Source organism: Myotis daubentonii, chromosome 13 (assembly GCF_963259705.1).
Source record: "Myotis daubentonii chromosome 13, mMyoDau2.1, whole genome shotgun sequence".
Classification (NCBI taxonomy): Eukaryota; Metazoa; Chordata; class Mammalia; order Chiroptera; family Vespertilionidae; genus Myotis; species Myotis daubentonii.
The window spans coordinates 56,604,423-56,629,439 of record NC_081852.1 but is presented as its reverse complement, the minus strand read 5'-3'; the positions used below and the strand labels follow the sequence as shown (position 1 = coordinate 56,629,439).

Genomic DNA, 25,017 nt, shown 5'->3' with positions numbered 1-25,017 from the left:
AAAACATCCGTATGAGAGAGACGCATTGAGTGGTTGCCTCAAGTAAGCACCCCAACCGGGGCCAGGGATGGAACCTGCAAACCTTGTATATGCCCTTGACCAAGAATTTAACCGGAGACCCTTTGGTGCTCTAACCACTGAGAACACTGGCCGGGGCCTGGGCAGTCTGAAAAATCATTTCCAAAACATGACCCCAGAACCTGGAGGATGGCAAACTAATGGCTCAATGTCAACCCGAGGGCATTAAACATTTATTACTACAAAGATACAAGAGAGCACCACATTTTTTTCTTTAAATACACTTTATTGATTTTTTACAGAGTGGAAGGGAGAGGGATTGAGAGTCAGAAACATTGATCAGGTGCCTCCTGCTACTGGGGATGTGCCCACAACTAAGTTACATGCCCTTGACCGGAATCAAACCTGGAACCCTTCAGTCTGCAGGCCAACACTCTATCCACTGAGCCAAACCGGTGAGGGCAAGAGCACCACATTTTTAACAAGGGAGAAGGGTCTGTAACTGATTTCCTTTTACGGTGTCACCACTGCAAAAATGATACCTGCGGAGGAGGACATGTTCAGCGTGAGGCTTGGCAGTTTGTGGAAATGTCACCTCAGGTGAGTACACAGCGTTTACCCAAACCCTGGAGTTCAGATCTTTTTGACTGAAAGGCTGGGCTACACCATGCAGAGTCCACGTGGTGTAGAGTCCACAAGGGGTTCTTACTAAGCAAAACCCCTTAAAGAATGCCCTCTCCTCCTGTGGCTTTTAACAAGCTGAAAGTGAATCAGCTGTGTCAACCACAGATTTTCAAAACCTGTGGCTTTGGGTGGGCCTGGCAATGAATTTGGGGATGGGGTGCCCCCAGCTGCCAAGAAGAGACTTTCCCTAGAGTTCAGAACCTGGGGGGGTTCTTCATACATTGCTTCTGGGAAGGGAAAATGTGCCAGCCACTTTGGGAAACAGTCTGGAAGTTCTTCTAAAGGTTAAACATAGTAGTTACCACATCACCTAGCAATTCCGCCCCTAGGTATGTACCCAAGAGAAATGAAAACATATGTCCACTCAAAAACTTGTATATAAATGTTCACAGCAGCATTATTCATAATAGCCCCAAAGTGATAACATCCCTGATGTCCATCAACTGCTAAATGAATAAATAAAAGATGGTATATCCATATAAGAGAATATTATTTGGCATTAAAAAGGAATAAAGTACTGATACATGTTACAACATGGATGAACCTTGAACATATTATGCTACGTGAAAAAAGCCAGTTACAAAGGACCATATATATTGTATGACTCCATTTATATGAAATGTCCAGAATAGGAACATCTATCCAAATAGAAATCAGGTTGTCCAGGTCTGGAGAAAAGGGGTGGGAGGTTATGAGATGATGGCTGATAGGTGTGGGTTTTTTGGGAAGGGAGATGAAATGTTCTAAAATTGACTTTAGAAATGATTCCACAACTCTGCACATATACTAAAAATCACTGAAGTATATACTTGAAATGGGTGAACACAGGCTATGAAATTTATATCTCCATAGAGATGTCGGGGGGAAAGACCATGGAGGGAGGTCACTCCTGAAGAGGGTGAAGCCCGCCCAGTTGGGGCAACAACCCACCATGAGATGCAGGACACCTGGCCGCCTCCTTTCCTGTGGGCGTCTTTGCTAAAGACGAGCCTCCTCAGGGCTCAGCTTCAGAATGTGGCTGGATTAGGGGTCAGAGGACTGGGGTCCAAGTCCTGGTTGTGCCTCAGGCTCAAGCTCTGCTCTTGAATAAACAAAGTACGGACATAGCTCCAGTGACCTCTGACCCTTCCAGCATCATGCCCAGGAATCAGGCCTATGACCATGTACTGTCAGCACAGCTAAGTCATGCAGCTCAGCAAGGTCTTCGTATGTGTTTTTGAAAATAGTTTGCAAATACTCTTCCCTCTGGCTTTCCTGGGTGGCCTTAGACACGTGATGTGACTCTGCGAACCCCACTCTTCTCACCTTAACATGAGAGCAGTTGAGAGGTGATTGAGTTTCCTTCAGACGCTGACATCTGTTGTTTTATATCATCCTCTTTTAAGGTCGCCTTTTTTCTTGCCATATTGTAAACACTGTTATGTTCTCTCCCTACTCTCACCAAGTAAGATTCCATCCTCTCAGCAAGGGAAGAGCTTGCCACTGGGAGCTAGATCCTCACACAGTCTGTGTTCCTCTCAGGCCTCAGTCTCCAAACAAAACAATTTGTATGAATAAATGCACCCAACGGAAATCAACCCGAGAGTTCCTACAGCTACTGCCCGGGTGCTTTCCTACTTGTCTGAGATAAAACAGAGTCTCCTATTGGCCTGTTTCTCCAACCTATGCCTTACAATTGATGTCTTGCTCTGGCCAAGTTGAATTTGGCTTAAGGAACGATGATTGATTTTTCCAAGTAAATCAGATAGATAGATGGAAAGATGCAGAGTTGAGAGGAATAGTTGGGTAGATGAATGGCTGCATGGATAAGTGGATAGGTCAGTGGTTAAGTGGATGGAGAGAAAGGGATGAAGGAATGGGTGGGTAGAAGGATATGTAGTTGGATGGGTGGGTGATTGAATGTATGCATGTATGTTTGCAGAGATAGATTGATAAGGAAATAGAGAAACAAGACTTAGGTGGAATAAAAGATACTCACTCAGTCCCATATTCACCGCTTTGCACTGTGATGTTCGAAGCCCCCAAGTTGTACCAGAACATATTTATCCATTGGTTGTTCCAGAGGAACATAACCTTCTGGATTTTTCCAACGTTAATGTCCACATCAATGTCACGCACATGTTTTGCGTCTGGTTTGAGGGATCCTCTGCAAACATAGACATAAAGTGTCATATCAGCTGGATAGATGAATACTAGGGTGATAGCAATCCATTGTTACTCCAAACAATGGCTGCTGCTATTGGCTTTCTGCAATTCCCTTGACTGCCTCCATACACATCCAGGGATGCCAAAACACAAACGTATCTGTGAAGAACACACCTTTAGAATAATACTGGACTCTAGATTTCCACTGTCTTGATTGGTATCTAGAGGGAAGTCAACTACTTGGGCAGCATATTGACTCTTTAATTTCACTGCAGGACTCATTATCTTTCTTTAAAATTCATGTTCTTCAGCCAGGGTCATCTGTGGGCATCTCATATGTAGGATAACAAGTAGTCAAAGAACTTTAACTTCACATGAAAATTATTATGCAAACTTAGTGCAAAAATAGAATCTAATTTTACAGCACAGTTATTCAATACAGTTTTACCAAGAGCCTCATATACCCACAAAAGCTATGAGCTGAGGCTACCATATCAACAGGAAGCTAGCTTCAGGCTTCAGGTGAAACACAGCATGAGTGGGGGATGGAGTGTGTGTGGGATGGGTAGGAGTTGCCCTATAAATGTGCCTTGTCTAAGGAGAACATGATATTCATAAAACTTAACCAGGGCCTGGCTGATGTGGCTCAGTGGTAGAGTGTGGACTGATGAACCAGGAGGTCACAGTTCAATTCCTTGTCAGGGCACATGCCCAGGTTTTGGGTTCTATCTCCAGTAGGAGGTGTGCAGGAGGCAGCTGATCAATGATTCTCTCTCATCATTGATGTTTCTCTCTCTTCCTCTCCCTTCCCTTCTCTGAAATAAAATTTAAAAAAATTAAAAACAACAAGAACAACCCCACAACTTTAGCAGGAAGGAAGCAGTGATTGGCAATCCAGAAGGTGTCAGCCTTTAATATCGTGAGTGCTTTCTCTCTGGCCTCCCTCTTCTCCTATGGGGTGATTGAGTTAGATGCTAAGAGACTTCCTTCCGGCTCTGACATTCTAGGATTCAAAGGTTCTCTTTGGTTAGATGTATGTAGAGGTTTACAACCAATCTTGTATTAATAATCTATTAGGGAAAGTATGGTCATTTCGCTTTACTATCAGACTTACTTGAAAATTTCATACTGCTTTGAGGTTCCATTGCTTCCATATAAAGAAATTCCGATGGACCCACTCATTTCAGTATTTCCAGCCAGTGTGACTGATACCCTGTATCTCCAACCTGTGCAAAGAAAAGATACTATCAGTTCAATGAACTCATCTTGTTGGAGAAAAAAATATGACCTATGGGAACATCCTTGTTCCAAGCTCTGAATCCCCCATGAGTGGGAGGTAAGGGTGAGTGTAACGAATGGTTTCCTTCAATGCAGTTGGGGTCCCAGGAATTCTGATGGTAGGTGGGGTTAGGGGCTCAGGGGGGAGTAAATATTGCAGCTCAGCATAATCTCTTGCCAACCCAGCCAGGTATGTGTTCTGATGGATGGAGGGCGGCTGGTTACTATACCCGGGTACCCAGGTGCCCACCACTGACTGTACCAGAAAGACGACTGGGAGAGGGAGACGTCTGAGCTCCAACATTTGGATAAATCACTTACTGTTGCCTTCTTTGGTTTTATTTTTGTTATTTTCCCATGCCATGGACATATTCTCAGTGGCAAAATAATACAGACAATTTTTTAAAATGAGTAAACCCTTTCTCAGCACTCTGTCCACCTGCCCTCCATCTCAGGGTCTCCCAGTTTGGTCTGTAGACTTAACCAAGCCAGGCAGGGTGATTTGCTGCCTGGAGACAATTGGCATTGTCTGAAGATGTTCTTGATTGTCAAACCCAGGGAATGGGGTGGGTGGGTGCAGGGCTACTGGCATCTCGCTGGTAGAGGCCACTGATTTGCTAAACATACTGCAATGCACAGGACAGCGCCCCAATAACAAGTGATCCAGTCCCAGATTCCAGTAGAGCTGAGGTTGGGATACCCTGACCTAGAGTTTTCTATGCACATTTACACACACACACACATATATTACTGTATTGCTGGGAGCTGGTCCATGCTTGCTGTTTCAAGGGACCTGGCATATATGGCATACGGTTCTTAATATGTTTGCTCACCTTCTTGGTGCTGTGTTTTAACCAAGGTTACCTCTCCAAGAAAGGTTGAATCCCCAGGTAGGGATTTTCCCCTGAAGTTAGGGAGGGAATAAAACCTCTTAACTAAGTGCCAGGCGGGTAATTAATCATTTTAACTATGAACAATCATGCTTAAGCTAGATAATCTTTACTCCCTGGAATGGAGATAAGAAATGCCCTAACCTTTGGAATAGAGATTGATAGGATTGGAATCAACTGGTATAAATACAGATGCAACAAGACAGCAAGACACAGAACTCAGAAGACAGAACCTACACGGAGCCTAGAGACAGAAGAACTTCGCTGGAGAGAACATGGCAAAAGATCCTGGACAGAAACTGGCCTCAGAACCTAGAGACAGAACCTAGCGAGAGAACATGGCAAAAGATCCTGTACTGAACCTGACTATAGAACATGGCAAGAGAACCTGACTAGAACCTGGTGACTGAACCTGGCTGGAGAACCTGGACAGAACCTGGCTGGAGATCCTAACCAGAACTTCGCTGGAGATCCAGACCAGAACCAGAACTTGGCTGGAGATCCTGGCTAGAGGTCCTGGCGAGGCTGCTGATCAACTGAACGCTATCTCCATGTCATTCCTTCTTCGCCGACTCCGTCCACACCTTTGGGGACCCCTGGACCCGCTGGGGCTGGACCCCAGCACTGTATAAAAAGTTAGGCTTTTGCCTGTATGGTATGGCTCAATGGGTCATTGTTGCCCCATGAATTAGGAGTCATGGTTCCATTCCTAGTCATGGCACAAGCCTGAGTTTCAGGCTCGATCCCCAGGAGGGGGTGTGCCGATCAATGATTCTCTCTCATCATTGATGTTTCTATATTTTCCTCTCTCTCCCTTCCGCTTTGATATCAATAAAAATATATAGGCTTTTCCCCCTTCTGTGAAGAGTATGCACTGCTCTTCTCTATTCTCTCCATTCATCCCAACGCCAGACTGTCTCACCGCCCTTCCCTGTCCTGTCCTGTGCTCCATAAGGTCGGCCTCACCAGGGGTCCTTGTCGCTGGCTTTCCCTTGGGTTCAGCCCATCAGAGGCTTACACGGGAGGCCAGCGGCATGAGGAGGGAGATGGTGGTGCTTTCTCCCCTGCAGCCTCCTTGCTCTAGTACCAGGTTCTGGCAGTAGCTGGCTTCACCCCATTCCTGGAGCCCTGAAGCCGCTAGATTCTGGGCACCTCAGCATCCCTCATTTGTTCTTTCAACCCTGTCCACTCCTCCAAAAGCGGGCCCTCCAGTGAGGTCTCCTCATTGAACCACTAGAATGAGCTCTGTCTTCTGCAGAGACCCTGACTGGAACATGATATATTACTAGATGGTTTGCTATTTGCCATTTTACTTAATATGCCTTAGCAGTGGTTCTTAACCTTCTGGCTCTTTCAATACAGTTCCTCAGGTTGTGACCCAACCAAAAAATTATTTTCATTGCTACTTCATAAGTGTAATATTGCTACTGTTATGAATCATAACGTAAATATCTGATATGTAGGATGGTCTTAGGTAACCCCTGTGAAATGGTCATTCGACCGCGAAAGGATCGTGACCCATAGGTTGAGAACCGCTGCCTTAGAGGTTTTCTAGATCCTTCCTTGAATGGTTACATACAGGATGTCGTTGTTTAACAAATTATGGATATCTAGCTTTCTCCTCACGTTCTTTTGATATTAAAATCAATGCTGCAGTGAACATCCTTGAATACCTTCTCCCACACACATGCAAGTGTTTTCCTAAGGTGCATTCTGACTTAAAGGAATATGCTTCTAAGACTTTATAGATACTCCCAACTGTTATCATGTATTCTGTGTGTCGTATTACATGAAATACTATGTGTAAACAGTGTTCTGTGAAGTGCTGCATTAATGTTTTTCAATGTAAAACTCCCTTGGAAAATAAATGGTCTTCTGTTCAGCCATCATGTAATCTACACTAATAAAAGAGAAACATGGTAATTGGCATACGACTGCTACCCTTTTCATTGGCTAATCATCGAGATATGCAAATTAAGTGTCAGCCAAGATGGCCGCCGGCAGCCAGGCAGCTTGAAACTAACATGAGGCTTGGTTGCCTCAGTGACGGAGGAAACCAACCTTCCCCGCCTGCGGCTGCAGGCCTCTGAGCTGGCAGTTTAAGAAACTCTGTAACAAATACCACGGGACATCAGCCAGCAGATTCACAACAGTGTAAGCAAAGGCCAGAAACCTACTTTCAGCCGTGGAGGCCTAAGAGCTGGAGCCAAGCCTCAGAGCTAAAGCTGGCCCAGAATAAAAAAAAAAAAAAAAAAAGGAAAAAAGGAGCGTTTGGGAGCTTCAGTCACCCCCAGCCTGAAAACAGCCCTCAGCCCCTCACCCAGACTGGCCAGGCACCCCAGTGGGGACCCCCACCAAGAAGGATGTGTGACCAGCTGCAAACAGCCATCATCCCCTCACCCAGGCTGGCCAGGCACCCCAGTGGGGACCCCCACCCTGATCCAGGACACCCTTCAGGGCAAACCAGCCGGCCCCACCCATGCACTAGGCCTCTATCCTATATAGTAAAAGGGTAATATGCCTCCCAGCACCGGGATAAGTGTGACAGGGGGCAGCGCCCAAACCCCCTGATCACCCTGCAGCTCTGTGTGTGACAGGGAGCGGGGCCACAACCTCCCTATCCACCCTGCTCTGTTCGTGACAGGGGATGGCGACCCAACCCCCTGATCAGCCCTGCTCTGTGCCTGATAGGGGGGAGCTCCCCAACCCCCCCCCCCACGGGCCCTGCTCTGTGTGTGACGGGGTAGAGCCATAACCTCCCCATCGGCCCTGCCCTGAGTGTGAGAGTGGCGGCGCCCCAACCCCCTGATCAGCCCTGCTCTGTGGGTGATAGAGGGCGGTGCCCCAACACCCTGATGGGCCCTGCTCTGTGTGTGATGGGGGCAGCGCCCCAACCCCCTGATTGGTCCTGCTCTGTGCGTGACAGGGTACAGAGCCCCAACCCCCCTGATGGGCCCTGCTCTGTGAGTAACAAGGGGCAGTGCCCCAACCCCCTGATTGGCCCTGCTCTGTGCGTGACCGAGGGTGGCGCCGCAACCTCCCCATTGACCCTGCCTTGAGTGTGACAGGGGACGGTGCCCCAACCCGCCAATTGGCCCTACCCTGATCGTGACTGAGGGTGGCATCACAACCTCCCAATCTGCCCTGCTCTGTGCATGACAGGGGGCGGCGCCCCAACTCCCCAATCGGCCCTGCTCTGAGCCCGACCAGGGGCTGCACCTAGGGATTGGGCCTGCCCTCTGCCACCAGGGAGCAGGCCTAAGCCAGCAGGTCGTTATCTCCCGAGGGGTCCCAGACTGCAAGAGCGCACAGGCCGGGCTGAGGGACCCCCCCTCCCCCCCAAGTGCACAAATTTTTGTGCACGGGGCCTCTAGTATTAATTATAACAAACAAAACTTCTTGCTTTTACTATCTTCTTTTTAAGTGAAAAGCTGGCAAAATAACACGAAAAAACACAGCATGCTCACGTGTGTGTAAACAGGGGAACTAGCATGGTGGGTAATCACGGGGTGCCTTTGCCCCATCTTGCCTTCTTCTGTTAATGGATCCGCCCTTCCTGCCACAGGGTGGGGTGGACACGTGACCAGCCTGGGCCATTCACGGTCGACCTACTCCACTGGTCAGGATTATTGGTTAAAGGGGTGAACGTGAGAGGCAAGACAAATGCCATTCTACCGTCCTTCCATCATCATTTAAGCTGGCTGGTGTTGAGTTTCTATCCATTGCTACCAAGGTCCTAACTAACAAGGTTGATACACCTTTTAAAATCATTTGCAGCTTTTAAATGGGTACAATGGAAACTTACGGGCAAAGTTACCACTCGCTCCTGTGTTCAGGAAAAACGTTTGTCCCACGGCGCTAGTGTTGCCCTGAAATTGGTCAGCATAGTGCCCCATTTTGGGGCATCCTGTGACTGGACACGGAAAACAGCCATTCTAGCGGAAAAACAGAAATTTGTCTGTGAGTGGTAGGCCTTTCACTCATTCACTCACTCAATGATCAATTCATCTTCCCATCCATGCATCCCTCCCTCCCTCCCTCCCTCCCTCCCTCCCTCCCTCCCTCCTTCAATCATCCACTCATCCATCTAATCATCTTCCTATTCATCTGTCCATCTACCCTCCATCCATTCATTAATGCATCCATCTCACCCATGCCGCCCAGGCATCCTTTGAGAATTTTTCAGAATGAAAAGTTGGGGATCTAGGGCAGGCCCCCCCCCCTCCCCCCGGGTCAGGTCTGGGCCATCTGCCGCCTGCCCACCCTGCTCCCTGGAGGATGAAGGCTCTGCAAGGCTCAGCGTTACCAGCTCCTCCTCTTACTCGTCCTGGAGTTACATCTCTGCTCTGTTCCCAGCCACAGGGACAGAACCAACAACCACACAGCCACCCCGCCCTCCCCAGGCCGCTGGGAGACCCACCTTTTGAAACTCCTCGTAGGAGGCACATGGGTAGCCCAGGAAGCCGTCGGGGTTGAGGATGCTGCTGGAGTAGTACTTGTAGCTTCTCAGGTGATTGCAGGATACAAGGTCTCGGGTTCCTGAGGGAGCAAAAGCCACGGGAGCTCACAGGACACTCTCACTTTTGAAGTTTGAACTGTTCTGATCTGAATAAGGAGTCACCTCCTCATTTCATCAAGGGGAGTCCGCATTTTCGAATGCCTCGGTCCCAATTACAAGTTCCTGTCATTGATTTTCACATACTTTGGGGAAAATAGTTAATGATCAACATTTACAGCACATAGACATGGTATCTGAAGGGCTTCTTTAGTCATGGGGTTTGGCTCTGGTCGCTTTCCTCTGCCCCCCATGTGCCCGTGTGCTGAGCAGGGCCTGCTTGGGGCTGTGCATGTGCTTGGGAGGGACAAGTTCTAACAAGGACCTGTGTCCTATCCTCCAGGGGCCAATCTTCTTCTGACAGAAGTGAAGGATGAGGGCTGGGGTCCTTGGGGAGATTGAGAAAAATATATACAGAAAGGAGAGAGAGAGAGAGAGAGAGAGAGATTGGGGGGAAGAGAGAGAGAGAGAGGGAGAGAGAGGCAATAGCTTTCCAAAGGAATCTTACACTGTCAGCCAGTTGTTGAATGTTAAGGCCCAGATTGCTTGGTCTTCTGATTTTTCATAAGAAACCTACATGTTGACTTTGACATGACAATGTTTCATGCTTACATGACAGCAGTGCATTCCCTCTTAAAAACCGCTCCCTGTGAAGGCAGACCACCTGCTACTGTGGGCAGGGCTGGGCCAGAGGGCCTGAGTTTCAGAACCAGACACCATACCTGCAGGGCCTGTCCCAGGAATGCAGCTTTTCTGTGCCCAGGGCCCCAGGCTGAGAAATTCCTCCTCCTTGGAAAGCCTGACGTCAAAGCAGTGGAGACCAAGGTCCCCTGGGCCCTAGGCCACTGTGTCACTGCATATTCTCTACCACCCTTTTCTTCAAACCCAAGTCCTCTTATTTGAAAAATTGTGTTTTTTGTTTTGTTTTTGTTTTTGTTTTTTCATTTCTCCAGCTCTTCGGTACAAAACCTCCCATGGCGTGATGCACAGTGACCCCAGACATACCTGGGGACCACTTCTGGGAGGTCTGGGGTCCTCTTTGTGCTGGTGGATTAGCTCTGCCTGCCCCAGGGCCCAGTGGCTCCTGCACCAGCACTCATCACCAGACAACACAACCTGTTTCAAACTTAATTCTTTCTTTCACCCAGAATTGCTGCCCTGGGATCCATAATAGAGGGGCAAGTGGATTTAATTGTTCCTCCAGCCCAGGGCCTGGGTGACTGGGAGCCCACACAATAGACGCACATCCTCTGGACTTCCTCACTGTGAATTGCCTCTTTAATTACAGCTGGGCTCCTTGCTATTATGTGGGCCCTGCTGGTGGCTTCTGGGAGGGGCAGCCTCATGTGACTCAGTGTTCTCTCAGCTGGGTCTTCCCTGGGTTACCTGGTGCTGGGCAGAGCGCTCAAAGGCTCCATTGGCTGACGGTGGATGTGGGCTACTGCTTTATCCACTCCGTTCGTTCACATTAAGCACATGGACTAGTCAATGCCACAGAAGGCCTCTCTGCTCAGTGGAGTGGGCTGTACTGAGCGCCTGCTCTGGGCCAGGCCCTGAGCAGGGTACTGGGGTGTCTGGGATGCCCGGGAAACTCCCAGCGGAGACAAATAAACACTAAAATGAAATGATGGCAGACTCAAAGCCTCCATGTACAGGGGGGAGATGAAGCCTGGTCTCCAGGGAGAGGCAACGGGAGAAGAGCAGAGTCCAGACAAGGACAGGTGATGGAGGTGGTGCATAAGTCACCTAATCGTAGGGGACTGAGCCTGTCTCTCACGTAAATGCAGACCTCATGCGGACAAAAAAGGGGCCACATAGTAAACCTGAGAAACTCAGGGGAGGCCTGCATGGTGGCCTTACAAACTCAGAGGCTGAAAGTAACCACGTGTGGAGGGCTGAACATAAAATTTCCTAATTAAAAGCTGGTCATGGAGGGTAGTCCTGTCCCAGGTCTTTAGCTTCTTTGACAAAGGTATATATATATATTTTAATACTCACCCAAGGATATGTTTATTGATTTTAGTATTGATTTTAGAGAGAGAGGAAGGGAGAGAGAGAGAAACATCGTCAGTTTCACCCCAAATGCTCCCTGACCAGAAATCAAACCCAAAACCTTTTTGGTACACAGGACCAAGCTTCAACCAACTGAGCCATCCAGCCAGAGAGACAAGGAACCTTTACCTTAAGTGAAACTGTTTTCGTTTTGCATCTAAGGAAACGCACCTTTTAAATATCAGAGTAATCTTTTCCAGATCCCTCAGGGCACCCCTTATGAGAGCACCAGACCCCAGAACCCCTCACTGTGACCTTGTTCCTCAATACCACCTCTATGTGCTGTCCATGTTGATCATTAGCTATCCTGTTCCCACCAATGTAAAAGCATGAGCCTGTATTTTACTGTTTATCCAATTGCAGAGATTTCCAGTTTTACTTTCCTCCCCCTCCCTAATCTACCACCCATGGATTTCATGGAACCCCTATATCTCCTCTTTTTATTCTAATGTATAAAATAAGCACTAAAACTGCCGTTCTCCAGAGCATGTTCTAAGTCTGTTGAGATTTTGCTTCCCAGTAATTGTCGGCAATTAACTCCAATAAACTCATAAAAATTCTCTACAGGTTTGGAATTTCTGACACTGATGCGCACAAGCCTCATCCCCCCTTGACCTCCAGGCCTCCTGCTCCCTGCACGCGCTCCCCAAACCCACAGAGCGTGTCCCCACTCGGTCCTTTTACCAGCTCAGTCTCTTTCCCATCCTAGCACCTGCCCACAGCAAAGGGCAAGAATGTCAAAGTCCTCCAAGTCTTTGTGGGTGCCCTTCAAGGAGCAAGCAGCAAGCAGCTGGGGTGGGGGTGGGCACAGCTAGAACTGGTATTTGCCAACGTGCCCGTCCAGCTCAGGCCTCAGCATCCTCATGAGGGGGGACAACACAGGCTGTGGACTCAAGGGTCCCAGGTTCGATTGGGTATGAGGTTGGGACTTTGCAGCCAAAAACTGAACTTTAAAATAAGGTGGCCTTGGGCAAGTTTGATAACTGTTCAGACCCAGTTTCTTCAGTAAACTTCTTCTGTAAACTGGGGATAAGCAGAGTAATTCCCTCATGGCGCTGTGACACTGCCTGGGACGGAATGAGCCGGACATGGAGGCAAATTCAGTGCTACCAGGGCCCGGCCATGCATCCTGCCTTCTCCCCCAAAACAGCACTGCCATCTTGCTTTGCTAATGCACGTACCTTCCCAGAAATCATTCTTATCAACAATGGAAGAAAGGGTATTTTTCTGACATCCGGGCATTTGCTGTCCTCCGTTCGGATAGAAATCCAGATGACCCACCTTCTGGCTCATTCCAAAACCTGAAACATCGGAAGCAGCAGTGAGCAGGGAGGGAAGGGGTCCAGCGACAAGGTCATGGCCCCAGAGACCGCCCGACTCCTTCCGACCAGAGCGAGAGTCTTCTTGGTGAACTGTCCCCTCAGCACAGCCACCCCACCGGGCTTTGCAGAACCCTCTCCAAGAAGAGTCCGTAGCAAGATAAGGAAGGAAGAGCGAGCAGGGGCAGTGAGCATGCCTACATGTGTATTTGCATGTGTGTCTGTCTGTCTGTCCGTCCTGGGGAAGCTGTGAACAATACTGATATCCCCTGATACCATTATGCATTATAGACACCTATCAGGACTGGTGCAATCCCCATTCCTTTACTCATTCTGAAATTTTGATTTCTATGTTAGAAGGTTATATTGAGACCTCATTGTTGTATTGAGAGCCCAGCATTATGGCTGGACACTTTGGCTTTTTAAGCACACAGACCTGTGATCACATCCGTATCCTATTTACACACTCCGTGATCTTGGGCAACTACTAAAGCTTTTCAAGCCTCAGCATCCTCAGCTATGAAACACTAATAATAATGCCCACTTTCTAGGGTTGTTACCATGATTAACGAGCGAGTATGTACAAAATGTTCAATGCAATCCATGGTAACCATCACTATTATTTAAAACATACCCTTTGTTGGCATGTTCATGAGGGGTTACATAAGAAAATATTGAAAAAAGAACATTGAATTTATGTAATATTAATTTTTAACATAATTTTATTTATTTTAAATTTTCATTTCTTTGAACTAATAACAACTCACCCATTTTATTTTAGAAGCATTAAATAAAGGAATATAATTTGTTTCCAACAACACAAAGTATAACCAAAGATTCCACAAAAGAAGTGAGGAAAATATTCCAACATTGACATTGCATTTTGCAAGTATATGTCAAGCTTCCTATATAATAAAAGAGAAACATGCAAATTAGCTGTACCTCCACTATGCTCAAGCCACGCCCACCAGCCAATCAGAGTGATTGCAAATTAACCCAACAAAGATGGCGGCAGCCACGGAGTTGGACACTTGGGTTGCCGCAGGCGACTGACAAAGGAAGGCAAGCTTCCCACCTGCCCTGGCCTCCCCTGAAGGAGTGGCTGGGTGCCTGGGTCACCAGGAGCAGGGCGGGAACTACGCAGCCAGGAGTGGGGTGCTGTGCAGCTGGCAGTGGTTGGGATCAGGGCGGGAACTTCTCAGGTCGGGCACCGGGCAGCAGGGAGTGGGGCGGGAACTACGCAGCCAGGAGCCAGGTGCCAGGCCGCTGGGGCGGGGCAAGAATTATGCAGCTGGGAGCAGGTAGCCAGGCCACTGAGAGCGGGGTAGAAACTTCCCGGGGCGGGCGCTGGGCAGGCGGGAGTGGGTCGGGAACTACTCATCTGTGAACTTCTGCCATGACGACGTGGCAGAAGTTCCCACCCTATAGCCGTTTGCTCATTCACTTACTCACACATTTATTCACTCACTTACTCACTTAGCAAAAACATCCAGGGGCCTGGCACCAGGCCAACCACTGCAGGTGAAACGGGATAAGACAGAGCTATGTACTCAAGATGTTAGTAATTCAGTAGGACAAAGCAGGCACATGAACGAGGCAGTTGTACGCACACACACACACTGTACTGGGTTCAGTGAGGGCTGTTACTAACACCGCCTTAATTCTCTTGTAAAACTGGGGCCTCGGAGCCAGGTCACCCCAAGCGTGTAGGCCTGTGCCTAGGCCCAGAGTGGCCAGGGTCCTGGAACATGACAGAGGGTGCAGGTCGGGCTGAGGGATCTGCCCCCGACCCCATGCATTAATTTCGGGCACCGGGCCACTACTCCTATATAGTAAAACCCTAATATGCAAATCAACCGAACAGCGGAAAAACCGGTGACTATGACGCGCACGGACAACCAGGTGGCATACGTTCAATGCAGGAGCTGCCCCCTGGTGGTCAGTGTGCTCCCATGGGGGGAGCACCACTCAGCCAGAAGCAGGGCTCCAGCTGCAGAGCGTGCGGGAGCCTCTCCCCCCTCTAGGGGAGGCAGCGCTAAGGAGCAGGGAGCCTGGCTTCTGGCTGGTGAGCACAGCAGTGGTGGCAGGAGCCTCTCCCGCCTCAGCAGCAGCACTGAGGACCCTCAACCCCTCCCCTACCCCCCCTCCAGCCCCACCACCCCCGCCCCACTACCACGAGTGCAGGAATGGATAGTGGGGCCCAGGGAAGGTCACAGGGTTGAGGACTGAGCAACAGCCTTCCATAGGCTACACCACTGTGTGTCTGACCTGCCTGGGGCCACAGGTTGATACCACTGGCGCTGGGCTGGCTGTGTATTTGTAGCTGGCACCCACTTTGACTGGTTGGCATCCAAGCTATTACTGTAGTTAACCATGTTGAATGTCACCCCTGGACCTACTCTTTCCAGTTACAGCCCTGGTCACCAAGAGGTGGAGTGAGGCACTCACCTAGGTTAGGGACTGTGGGGGAGGTGTCTGTGTGAATCACATCCACAAACATGGCATCTGACGGGTCCAGCCGCACCTCCTCGGGCATGCCCTGGAAGCCTGGTTCTGCGGGATCCAGTCCTGAAAGGGGGAGGTGGACAGTGACAAACCAGGTTCCAAGCCCTGGACCCACAGAATCCATGCGGCTTTCTGCCTGAGGCAGCGGCTGGCCCAGCTCATCTTCAAAGAGAAGCAGAGGGTGGGAGGAGCATGGCCCACAGACTCAGTGACCTATATTCTAGCCCAGGTTCTGCTCAAGGTCAAAGGCATGTCTTCCCTGAGCCTCAGTTTCCTCATCTGGAAAGTGGGAGTAACAGCAACCTACCTTATGGGGCTATTGTGAAAGCCCCACGCAAAGGTATGAGAAAGAACTTTGCAATCTGAAAAAGTCTCCGAAAACATAATCTATGAACCCCCCATCCTTCCCCCAGTGCCCAGCACACAGCCCTGGGCAAAGGAGACAGCATCACACTGTGTGCACAGGGACAGACACACGGACTCAGCGGTGTCTGTGTCTATGTCTTGTGTGCCTTCATTTGCCTAGTGATTCATTCATTCATTCTATTATCTACCACGTGCTTCCTGTGACAGGTCTCAGCTACTTTCATTTTCTGCCTGTAGCTGGCACTGCCACAACAATTAATATTTGTGGAACTGATGAATTTGTATTAAAAAACCGTTTCACTGTTCAAAAATCTGCCGTACTCTAGCAATAATAATCCTAAGTCATGAGTTGAATGTGCTAGTATGTTTTTCTTTTTTAATAAACGTGTTTTTATTTACAATCCTATATTATTTGTAATTCACATGAAAATGTATGGGCAATTATTTTTTTAAATCTCAGTCTGGCAGCACCTAAAATCAGTGCAGCTGAAGGACCAGTGGGGGCGCCCTTGGTTATGAGAAGTGCCTGTGTCTGGGCTACCATTGCCCTATAGGCGCCCCCTCTCACCCCACCCTAGCCCACCCCCGTACCCTTTACCTGTGATCCTGCCCACGCAGCCCCCCAGCCTCCTGCCCGCCTCGCCAGCTGCGTGCGCGCCCAGGCTGTGGCCAATGATGTGCACGTTCTCCAAGCTGTAGCCCATCTTGGTCTGTGGAAGGATGGGGTGTCAGGGACCCCAGGCCCCGTGGGGACGCCCTGACTCCCATAAGTGGATGGGGACAGGTCTCAGGAGGAATGACCTGGCTCCTGGACCACCTAGGACAGTGTGACCCGACCCGGACCGACCGCAGACTCCAGAGTCCCCAGTCCTGGTGTGCAGGCGGTAGGTGGGGGGTTGGAGATGGGGGGAGTGGACGTGTGGGTGTGGGGGAAGGACAGCAACTGTGCTGACCAGGGGCCTCTGTGTCCACTGCAGGTGGCCTGGGGAGCCTGGCTAGACCCTGCCTCCTCCATCCACACCCGCCATGGCTTCCAACCCCTCCCGCAGGGCCTGGGCCTGCCTGGAGAGCCTGGGTAGTGGGCCCAGCTCTGGGTGCTCAGGAATAGACCTTCCAGAAGGCGGTAAGGGGCGTTCCCCTTTCTGAGAAAGAAGACCCATCTTCTGGGCTGACCATTCCCAGAACAGCCTCCAAGGACGGCTTATTTCAAAAGCGGACACCGAGGCCCAAAGTGGTTCCTTTGCCCCAGGCGCCACTAGGGATCTCAGGACACTCCAGGAGGGGAAGGCTGCAGTTTCATTTTAGGAAACGCCCCTCTGTGTGTCCTGGCTTCCAGGCCCAGCCCCTGAACACCAGTCCCCTGACTGCCTCTGGGCCCACGGGGTCTGCCTACCCCCTCGGGTGCCTCCCCACAGGATGGGGCTCAGGAGGATTTACCGACAGCCCTTCTATTAAGAACGCTGTCTCAGCTCCCACGACTCGAATGTTGTGGACGGCTTGGTTGTAACCTGTCCTGGCCCCACGCATCCAGTCCACGCAGATGCAGTTCACTTTCTCCACCTTAAACATTTTCTGGGGGAGAAAAAACAAGTGGGAGAATCCAATGTATTAACAGGCACAGGCCACACACTCCAGAGACAGGAATTCACAGCCAACAAGCATCTCATTTGTGTCAGAGTTTTCATATTCCTCCCACTTGTCCTAATCCTCACCACTTCACCAGGAACTCAGTACCTGATCCCCACATAACAGATGTGAACACTGAGGCCTGGAATGGAGTAAGTGACTGGCTGAAGGTCTCCCAGATGGTTATTGACACAGCCAGGCAGAAAAAGGATCACTTACTACATCAGGGCTTAGCCAATTGTTATGGGAGGGCCAGATCCACCTGCTCATATAAATCAAGTTTTATTGGGACTCAGCCACACCCCTTTGTTTACATATTCTCTCTCCCCCTGCTTTGGAGCAACAACAGGGTTGAGTGGAAACCATGTGACCTGCAAATGCTAAACTATTTACTACCCAGTCCTTTACAGGAAGTTGGCTGCCACTTGTACTAAGTTTGCTGCCACTGTACTGGGTGCTGAAGCCATGGGAGGGCTGCTCTTATGTTCCCAACAATGAGTAGGGGGGAGCTAGAAGGTATTAACAGACAGGATGACATGTAGATGGAGGGAGCTACACCTCTGCCCACATGTGCATCTTTTATATTATGTGGTGTGGCCGCCGTGTGCTGCCCAAGCTCAGACTGGTCCCGTGATGGGACCAAGTAACTGTCAGAAAGAGTCACTGCAGAGCCTGTGTTCATTGGAGGATGGCCTGGACTACCCCAGGTAGTGAGGCAGGAAGGAGTGGCCTGGAGGCCAGGGCCTGGGGATGGACACGTCCCCCTGACTCTCCCAGCTCCACGTTCACATGGCCTTGGGGACATGTGTGAATGCCAAAACCTCCAGAGGAGCAGCCCACCCTTGCAAAGAAGCTGCCTGAGGTCTCCCCAGTGCAGACTAAGCGGAAAGCCATGCCCCTGGGCTCCTCTAAAGACTAAAGCTACAGACACAAGGTTGTGGTATTTTATAGACAGGAGACCTGGCTTTGCATTCCCACCTCTGGATTCAAGCCTGGGGAAGTGTTGAACTTTTCCTGCCCTAATTTCCTCATCTATAAAATTGGAACAGTAACTCTATCTTCCTCACAATATTGCTTGTGGCGGGGGGGTGGGGGGGGTGGGGGGGGGCGGGTCAAATGAGACAAAGACTGTGAAATAATGATCACAGTGTCAGGCTCAGAGGAAGTGCTCAGAAAATGGATGTTATGAATAATAATTCATCCCTAACATTCCTGATGCCTTCAGAACTGTGCCATCCAATACTGTGGCCACTGGCCCCGGGTGGCTATTTACAATGAATGAAAGTCCATACAATTTAAGAGTCAAGTCTTTGGTCACACTCCCCACATTTCAGGTGCTGGGTGAGCGCAGGGGAGCAATGGCTCCTGGTTGGGACATGACGCCATGGAGCCTACCTGGCACATGTCCCTCAGCCATCTCTCCTCCCCCTTGTCTATGAAGCCGTGGATGATGAAGCGCGTCTTGCGGTCCAGATGGAAGTTTGAAGCGTTCACGGTCGCCAGGTCCGTGGAGGAGATCCGCTGGTTAAAGTGGAAAAGGTGAATTGGGACGTTGGCCTTTCCCAGCCAATGGCCTGTGAGAGCCAGTTCCAGGGAGACTGGGTCACGGGATCAGCTCCCAGGAAGTTGGGTGGGGCTAGAACAGGAGTCCCTGCCCTGGGCTTTGAGGACAGGATTCACAAGGTCCACGTTCGTGGACTTCCTACCATTTCTGTTAATTATGAAATTGGAAACAAGCCACGGTCATCGTAACAGCACTCTGTCACCAAAGGGAGCCACACGTATTTTTGTGTCACAGGACAGTGGTCGCAGATGTCTTAAAAATTAGTTATTCTCATTACTATTTGTAGTGGCCGTAGTTAGACCAACCTGTGAATCTTGTTATTAAGTGAGATAATAATAAAGCAGCATATATATGACTGTGACATGCATTTATCTTTTCAAATACTCTGATAACTGTTTTTCAATATAATTGGTTTCCTTTGCGATCCAATGGCTTTTATTTCATGCATTTAAATACATCATCCTGAGAAGGGATTCCTCGGCTTCCCCAGATGGTGGAAGATGTTTCTAGAACAGAAATGGTGAAGGGCCCCAGGCCAGAATCACCAAAACGAGGGGTGATGCGGCTCAGTGGAGCTGATAAGAGCATGTCTAGCTTGTAGCACTTAAGAACTGATGCCTACATGCCAGGGGCCCTTACACCAGCCACCTGGGCACCACGCCTGAGCAATCACCAGAAGATAAAAACAGCCCAACCAGCAGTCCAAGCGCACTCCCAGCTGAGCGCTCTAAGGGGGCGTTTGTCACCTACAATCCCACCGCAGCCGGCCTCAGGGATAGATGGAGAGTCACCTGCTCTCCAAAATGTCAGGGGTGGCGCTGTGAGCAGCTGAGCTCTGAGCATTTCTTCCTGGTCACTTCTAAGCACCTGGAAGAGCCTGTCCTGCCTCCACCCGCAGGCCTTCTGGGGACTGGAGGTCACTGCCAGGGTCCTTTTTGCTTTTGTGGTTAGATGCCCCTCTCACTCTGGCCGGAGTTTCTCAGTGGTTAGAGCATTGACCCAAGAACCGAAGGGTCACGGGTTTGATTCCCGGTCAAAGGCTTGCACCTGGGTGGCAGGTTTGATCCCAAGCCCCAGCTGGGGCTCATATGGGAGGCAACCATTCAATGTGTCTCTCTCACATCATTGTATCAATGTGTCTCCCTCTCTCTTTCTCTCTCACCCCTTCTATCCCTCCCTTCCCATCTCTAAAAAGCAATGGAACAATTCCTCTGGGGAGGATTAACAGCAACAACAACAACAAGTCCCTCTCCCACACTGTCTTCTGGCTCATCAGGAAGGACTGACACCCCCACCCTCGTTCCCTGAGCGGCTTCTCTCCTCCCACCCCCAGTGCAGGAGAAGATGGACACACCAGGCCTGGATTCCCCATAAATGCTGCTCCTACCCGCTTCCTCCCAGGATCGGGGGTCAGTGCCAGGAAGGCCTGTGCACAGTGTGTGGAATGTGGGCGTTTCTGGGCCCGGCACCCACAGACCTCATCAGGGGTTCCCGATCCTGAGAGCTAAGGTGGCTGCCAGTGGAGAGGAAGCATCGCCCCGACCGCCCCACGGCCCTGCCTTTTCCTTAGACAACCGCGTGCAGACGCCAGTGTGGCCGCCCCACTCCACCCGCCCTGCAGTCCCGCCAGGCCCCTCTTACTTGGAAGCTGTTGGGATTCTCATTTGTGTAGAGAAGAAACCGGGTGTTGATGTCCTTGGGGGACCAGGGGGATAGCTTCAAGGGCCGCTGTAAGTTTCCTGTCCAAGGCTTCTCATTAGAGAAGCAGCCAAAAGGTTCATAGCAGACCTCCTTTCCTGGGGCAGAAACAGCAGCACAGGGGACACTGTGAGTTCAGAAAAGGAGCGACCTCACCTCAGCTACACAGGAGTCGTTTCAGGGTGCAGTCCGGGCTGGCAATGCTAATGCTGGGCTCCACCTGCTGTCAGTGCTCCCCAAATTCCACAGAGACAAGAATCGCCTCTGCACACTGCCTGCGCCTCCCTGGGCGATTCTGATTCACAGGGAGGGAGCGGGGCACCGGAAGCGCTTGTTTCATGCTGTTTTCACCCTGATGATCAGGCCAGAGGGGGATTGGCTGAGCTTCCTGGTAACCTTCTGCCTTAAAACTACCTCTTCCGGGAGAGCCCCAGACGGCCCTTTACATGCCATCACCGGGCATCAGGTGTGATAGCGCCTGCGATTCTGTAGCTCAGAGATGCTGCTGGATGGATCCTGATGCTGGCGCCACACCCAGCACAGCAGCTGATCCTGGGTGCGGTCCAATCCCCTTGTCTTCATGTCACCCCTTGACGCACATTGTCCCCCAATTATTCTCTGTCATTTCAGGTTTTCCCTGTTGTTCTCAGAAAAGGTACATTTCTTAAGGCCAGGGATGACGGATTTTTTCCTCATTCTGTATCCAGTAGGGGCTCAATACATGCAACCGATGATCCAAATAACCACATCCAAATCTAAGAGTCCTTCCTCTAGTCTACAGCACAAGCATTTTCACAGAGAGTGCTCACTGAGGGCGCATGCTCAAATCCAGAGGATTTCAATGGCTCTTCTCCCTTAGGCTTCCTCAACTCCGAAGCTGATGGTGCCAGAGGTTGGCCACTCACTCAAACACTGACAATAGTCATCAGTTTTTAACACCTGAAGCAAGAGTAGACTGTTTACTCTATGCCAGATACCACACCAGCACGTCACCAGCATTATTCCCTTTAAGCCTCAAAATAGCCCATGAGTAAGGAATTACTTCCATTTTACAGATGGGAAAACCAAGGCACAGAGAGACAAAGTAAGCTCCCAAGGTCACAGCCAATGGCGGCCCAAGATTTGAACTGGGGGAGTTTAATTGGGAATGAAACTAGGCACTGAGGAGATAGATACATCAGGTACAAACCCTGCCTTGAATGAGAGGTAATCTAACAGGGAAGGAATCATGATGACCTTGACTTCCTTCCAGGAAGAGGGACCAGTCCCAGACGAAGGGCTGCTGAGACTAAAGCAAGTCTTGCTTCAGGTGGTGAATGCAGGAGCTTGAAGGACAGGGTCGGGCACCAGGGCTGTTAGGTGGATTGTGAGTGGGAGGTGCTGGTGAGTGTGGTGGGGCTTCTGCTCCATGAAGGTGTTTTTGGGAACCCAGTGTGGGTGGCTCAGAGGAAGGAGAGCCTGGGAGAGGTGGGGGTTGGAGTGGGGCAGTACAGGGGTGGTGGGTCTGAGAGGAAACAGGCATTCTAGTCTTGGGTGACAGTGGAAATGAAGGGAAGAATGGAGAGACGGGGTAGGGAGTGGTGCCTGAGCCTGGACAAGTGAGTCTGAGGTGTGGTGGGAGGCCCTGGTGGAGCTGCCTGGAAATTGGAAGGGAGACAGTGGGGCCAGGGGAACAGAGGCTGGGCAAAGGGGAAGCCACAGGAAAAGGGCGAGGAGAGCGCTGGGAGTGACCTCTGTGGGACGCCCACATTTAGGGCAGGAGGAGGCAGCAGAGGAACAAAGGAGACCAAGAGGGGCCAGAAAGGCCCGAGGAGCAGCCAGGCCCGGGTGGGCTCTGCTCTCCGGAGTCAGGTCCTGCTGCATGGCCACGATGGAAGGGAGGCCAAGTGTGGGCTGGGTGAGGTGAGGAGGAAAGGAGGACTCGTGGTGCAGAAGGAAGCCCAGCAGAAGGGAGGCCAGAGGAAAGGCTCAGATTGGCATTATAGAGACAGAGGTGGCAACAGCAGGAGTAGTGATGGGGAGGGAGGGACAGTTCTCCACGGGACATCCATGTAGCTTAGGCTGCAGACATGCACTTGTCCTTGCAAGGGACTGAGGAAATGGGGGCCTGTAAAGAGCACCGTCCCCCAACACCGTTGCCCAATAGCCTACCACTTCGGTCACCCCATCACAACCATTTGCTGGAGGAAAAGGGCTGAAGGGTCCCCAGGGTCATCTGTGTCCAAGATGTTGCCCTGTGTTTGCTTCAGCGTCAACACTCCCCCAATGGTGGCAATTGTTGTTTTTGTTGAAATAATGATAACCCTGTTCATTATAACGATAATGATGATGAGGCCCCTAGCTACCCCACCCAGAGGCGAGCCCAGGCAGGGTCCCTTCCTCCCCACGGTAGTGGGACAGCACCCTCACCTCTGACAGTGGCCAGCAGGAGGAGGCCGACGATCCAGGAGGGCAGCATCTACATGGATGAAAACACAGACAGTGGGGATCATCACCCAACCCAGGTAGGGCAGGGGGCCTGTAGCCCAGGGAAGCCCGGTGCCTGGGTCCCATCGGGCTGTCCCTCCAGGTGGGGATCCTGAGGCTGAGGCCTCCCCACACAGGGAGAGGGCAGCACCTCTGTGGAACCCGGATACAGGATACTCTCAGCGCAGTGGCTGCTCTCTCTGGGCCATGTCCCTCTGGCTGCCCAACACTGCCAAGCGCCCTACCCGGGCAGACCTATGACTTACTGTGTGACACCTGTGCTCCACTCAGCCTCAGGGTGGCCGTGGCCTTTTATAACCAGGCTTTATCCGGTGGACCTTAGAGGAAAGGACAGGAAGATGGATAAGTGTGCTTTGCACCGAGTTTATCATAAACACAGACAGTCAGCTGAGCAGGGAGCAGAGCTTTTTAAAGTGAGATCAGAGGGGAAAACAACAGACTTTGGAGACAGGTGTTATATTGGAAATCAGCGAGCTGAACAGAGGACGCCTTAATCAGTAAGCCAAATTTGGAGTCTTTATTACGCCGGCGGTCTTAGATGGGTTATCTCCAGAGTCTGAGCAAACTAATATGGAGGAAGCTTTCCCTTGATACCTTCCCAGTTCCTTTGTCTCCTAAATATGGGTTTCCGGACCTTTTGCAGGCTTTACAAAGAGCCCTATGTAGTGGGAGATATTTTGCAGGAAGCTTGTAGCCTTGAGCACAGTACCATTTAGATAACTCAAACACACCTGTCCTGGCAGTCACCAGGGATGGCAGCAGAGCGGCTTGCAAGGCCAGGTAATTGAGCTTCTTTTCCCTATTATTTGAGCAAGCATGTTTACAGAGCCAAGAATAGCGGAGTTAATTTATAGAACATAGGGCCATCTATGTTTAGTGGAAATTTTCAAATAGCAGTTTTTGCAACATGGAGGTTACGGGAGCAAGATGGACTGCCTGTGCTTCCCAGGAAAGGACCCCATTAATCTGAATCTACAGGTTCAGCTGCCAAAGATTGTGTTTCCAAGGTGAGAAGAGGGAACACCAGCCTCTTGTTCAGAATCTCTCTGGAAACAGGTGCCCAAGCCCGTCTTGGTGCCTGTAGGTGTTGGCAGGAATGGGGTCTGCAGGTTTGCTGTTCCCGGGAGGCACCTGGGTATAAGGACACGCGTCTCCTCTTCTCCAGTGTGGGCTGGGTGGAGAGCCGCCGCCAAAGGACCTGGACAGAGAACAAAAGCAAAGGCAACCCTTTGTTGAGCAAGAAAGACTCAAACAAACACTGTTTACAGAGATAGCGTTGTTTGGAAACCATATAGTCTATTTCCAAAGAATTTTTGTGCTGTGTCGACTGTAATTTGACCTGGAGATAAGAAGGTGGAGGTGGCCCGGCCTGCCTCTTGCAGAATCAGGGATCAAGCCCCCAACCTGGACATGTGCCCTGACCTGGAATCGAACTGTGACCTCCGGGTTCATAGGTCCATGCTCAACCACTGAGCCACACTGGCCAAGCAGAGTTTCTCTTCTTGCTCTCTGAGTTCCAGGCGCACTGGCCGGGCTGGCCTTGTGTAAACTTTTTGAAAGTGCCCACCCTGGGGTACTTGCATATTCTGTTTCCTCCTCCCAACACATACCATCCGCACTCTCTTCTGACCTACGTCAAAGTATCCCCTCTCCTCCAAGAAGCCCTCTTCACTACCCAGAGTGGGACCAGTTCTTCCTTTACATTCTAATCATGTTCCCATTTTCCTTCCATGGAACATATCCCGGCTGGTAATCGTATTTCAGTGCCTGTTAGTTTAGACCTTGCCTTGGTGGGAGGGTCGTTGTGTGGATGGTCATTTTAAAAAAAAT

General features: G+C 50.4%; 1 protein-coding gene across 2 annotated transcripts in view; it reads right to left on the bottom strand.

The window, feature by feature from the left end:
* Positions 1-302: 302 nt before the first annotated feature.
* LOC132214379 (pancreatic lipase-related protein 2-like) overlaps positions 303-25,017 on the bottom strand; it is a 113,768-nt gene continuing 89,053 nt past the window's right edge. Inside the window, exons 1-13 of one of the 2 annotated variants that reach the window (XM_059661552.1) lie at positions 23,433-23,548; positions 23,110-23,158; positions 20,644-20,798; positions 18,834-18,959; positions 17,250-17,384; positions 16,411-16,522; positions 15,390-15,509; positions 12,804-12,923; positions 9,436-9,554; positions 8,821-8,950; positions 3,962-4,073; positions 2,681-2,848; positions 303-560 (exon numbers count right to left, since the gene is read on the bottom strand). In XM_059661552.1, coding sequence (XP_059517535.1) covers positions 497-560; positions 2,681-2,848; positions 3,962-4,073; positions 8,821-8,950; positions 9,436-9,554; positions 12,804-12,923; positions 15,390-15,509; positions 16,411-16,522; positions 17,250-17,384; positions 18,834-18,959; positions 20,644-20,798; positions 23,110-23,158 — 1,410 coding nt within the window. In that variant the 5' untranslated portion in view covers positions 23,433-23,548 and the 3' untranslated portion in view covers positions 303-496. Of the gene's footprint in view, positions 561-2,680; positions 2,849-3,961; positions 4,074-8,820; positions 8,951-9,435; positions 9,555-12,803; positions 12,924-15,389; positions 15,510-16,410; positions 16,523-17,249; positions 17,385-18,833; positions 18,960-20,643; positions 20,799-23,109; positions 23,159-23,432; positions 23,549-25,017 lie in introns of those variants that run through there. The other variant, XM_059661553.1, reaches the window with a different exon arrangement.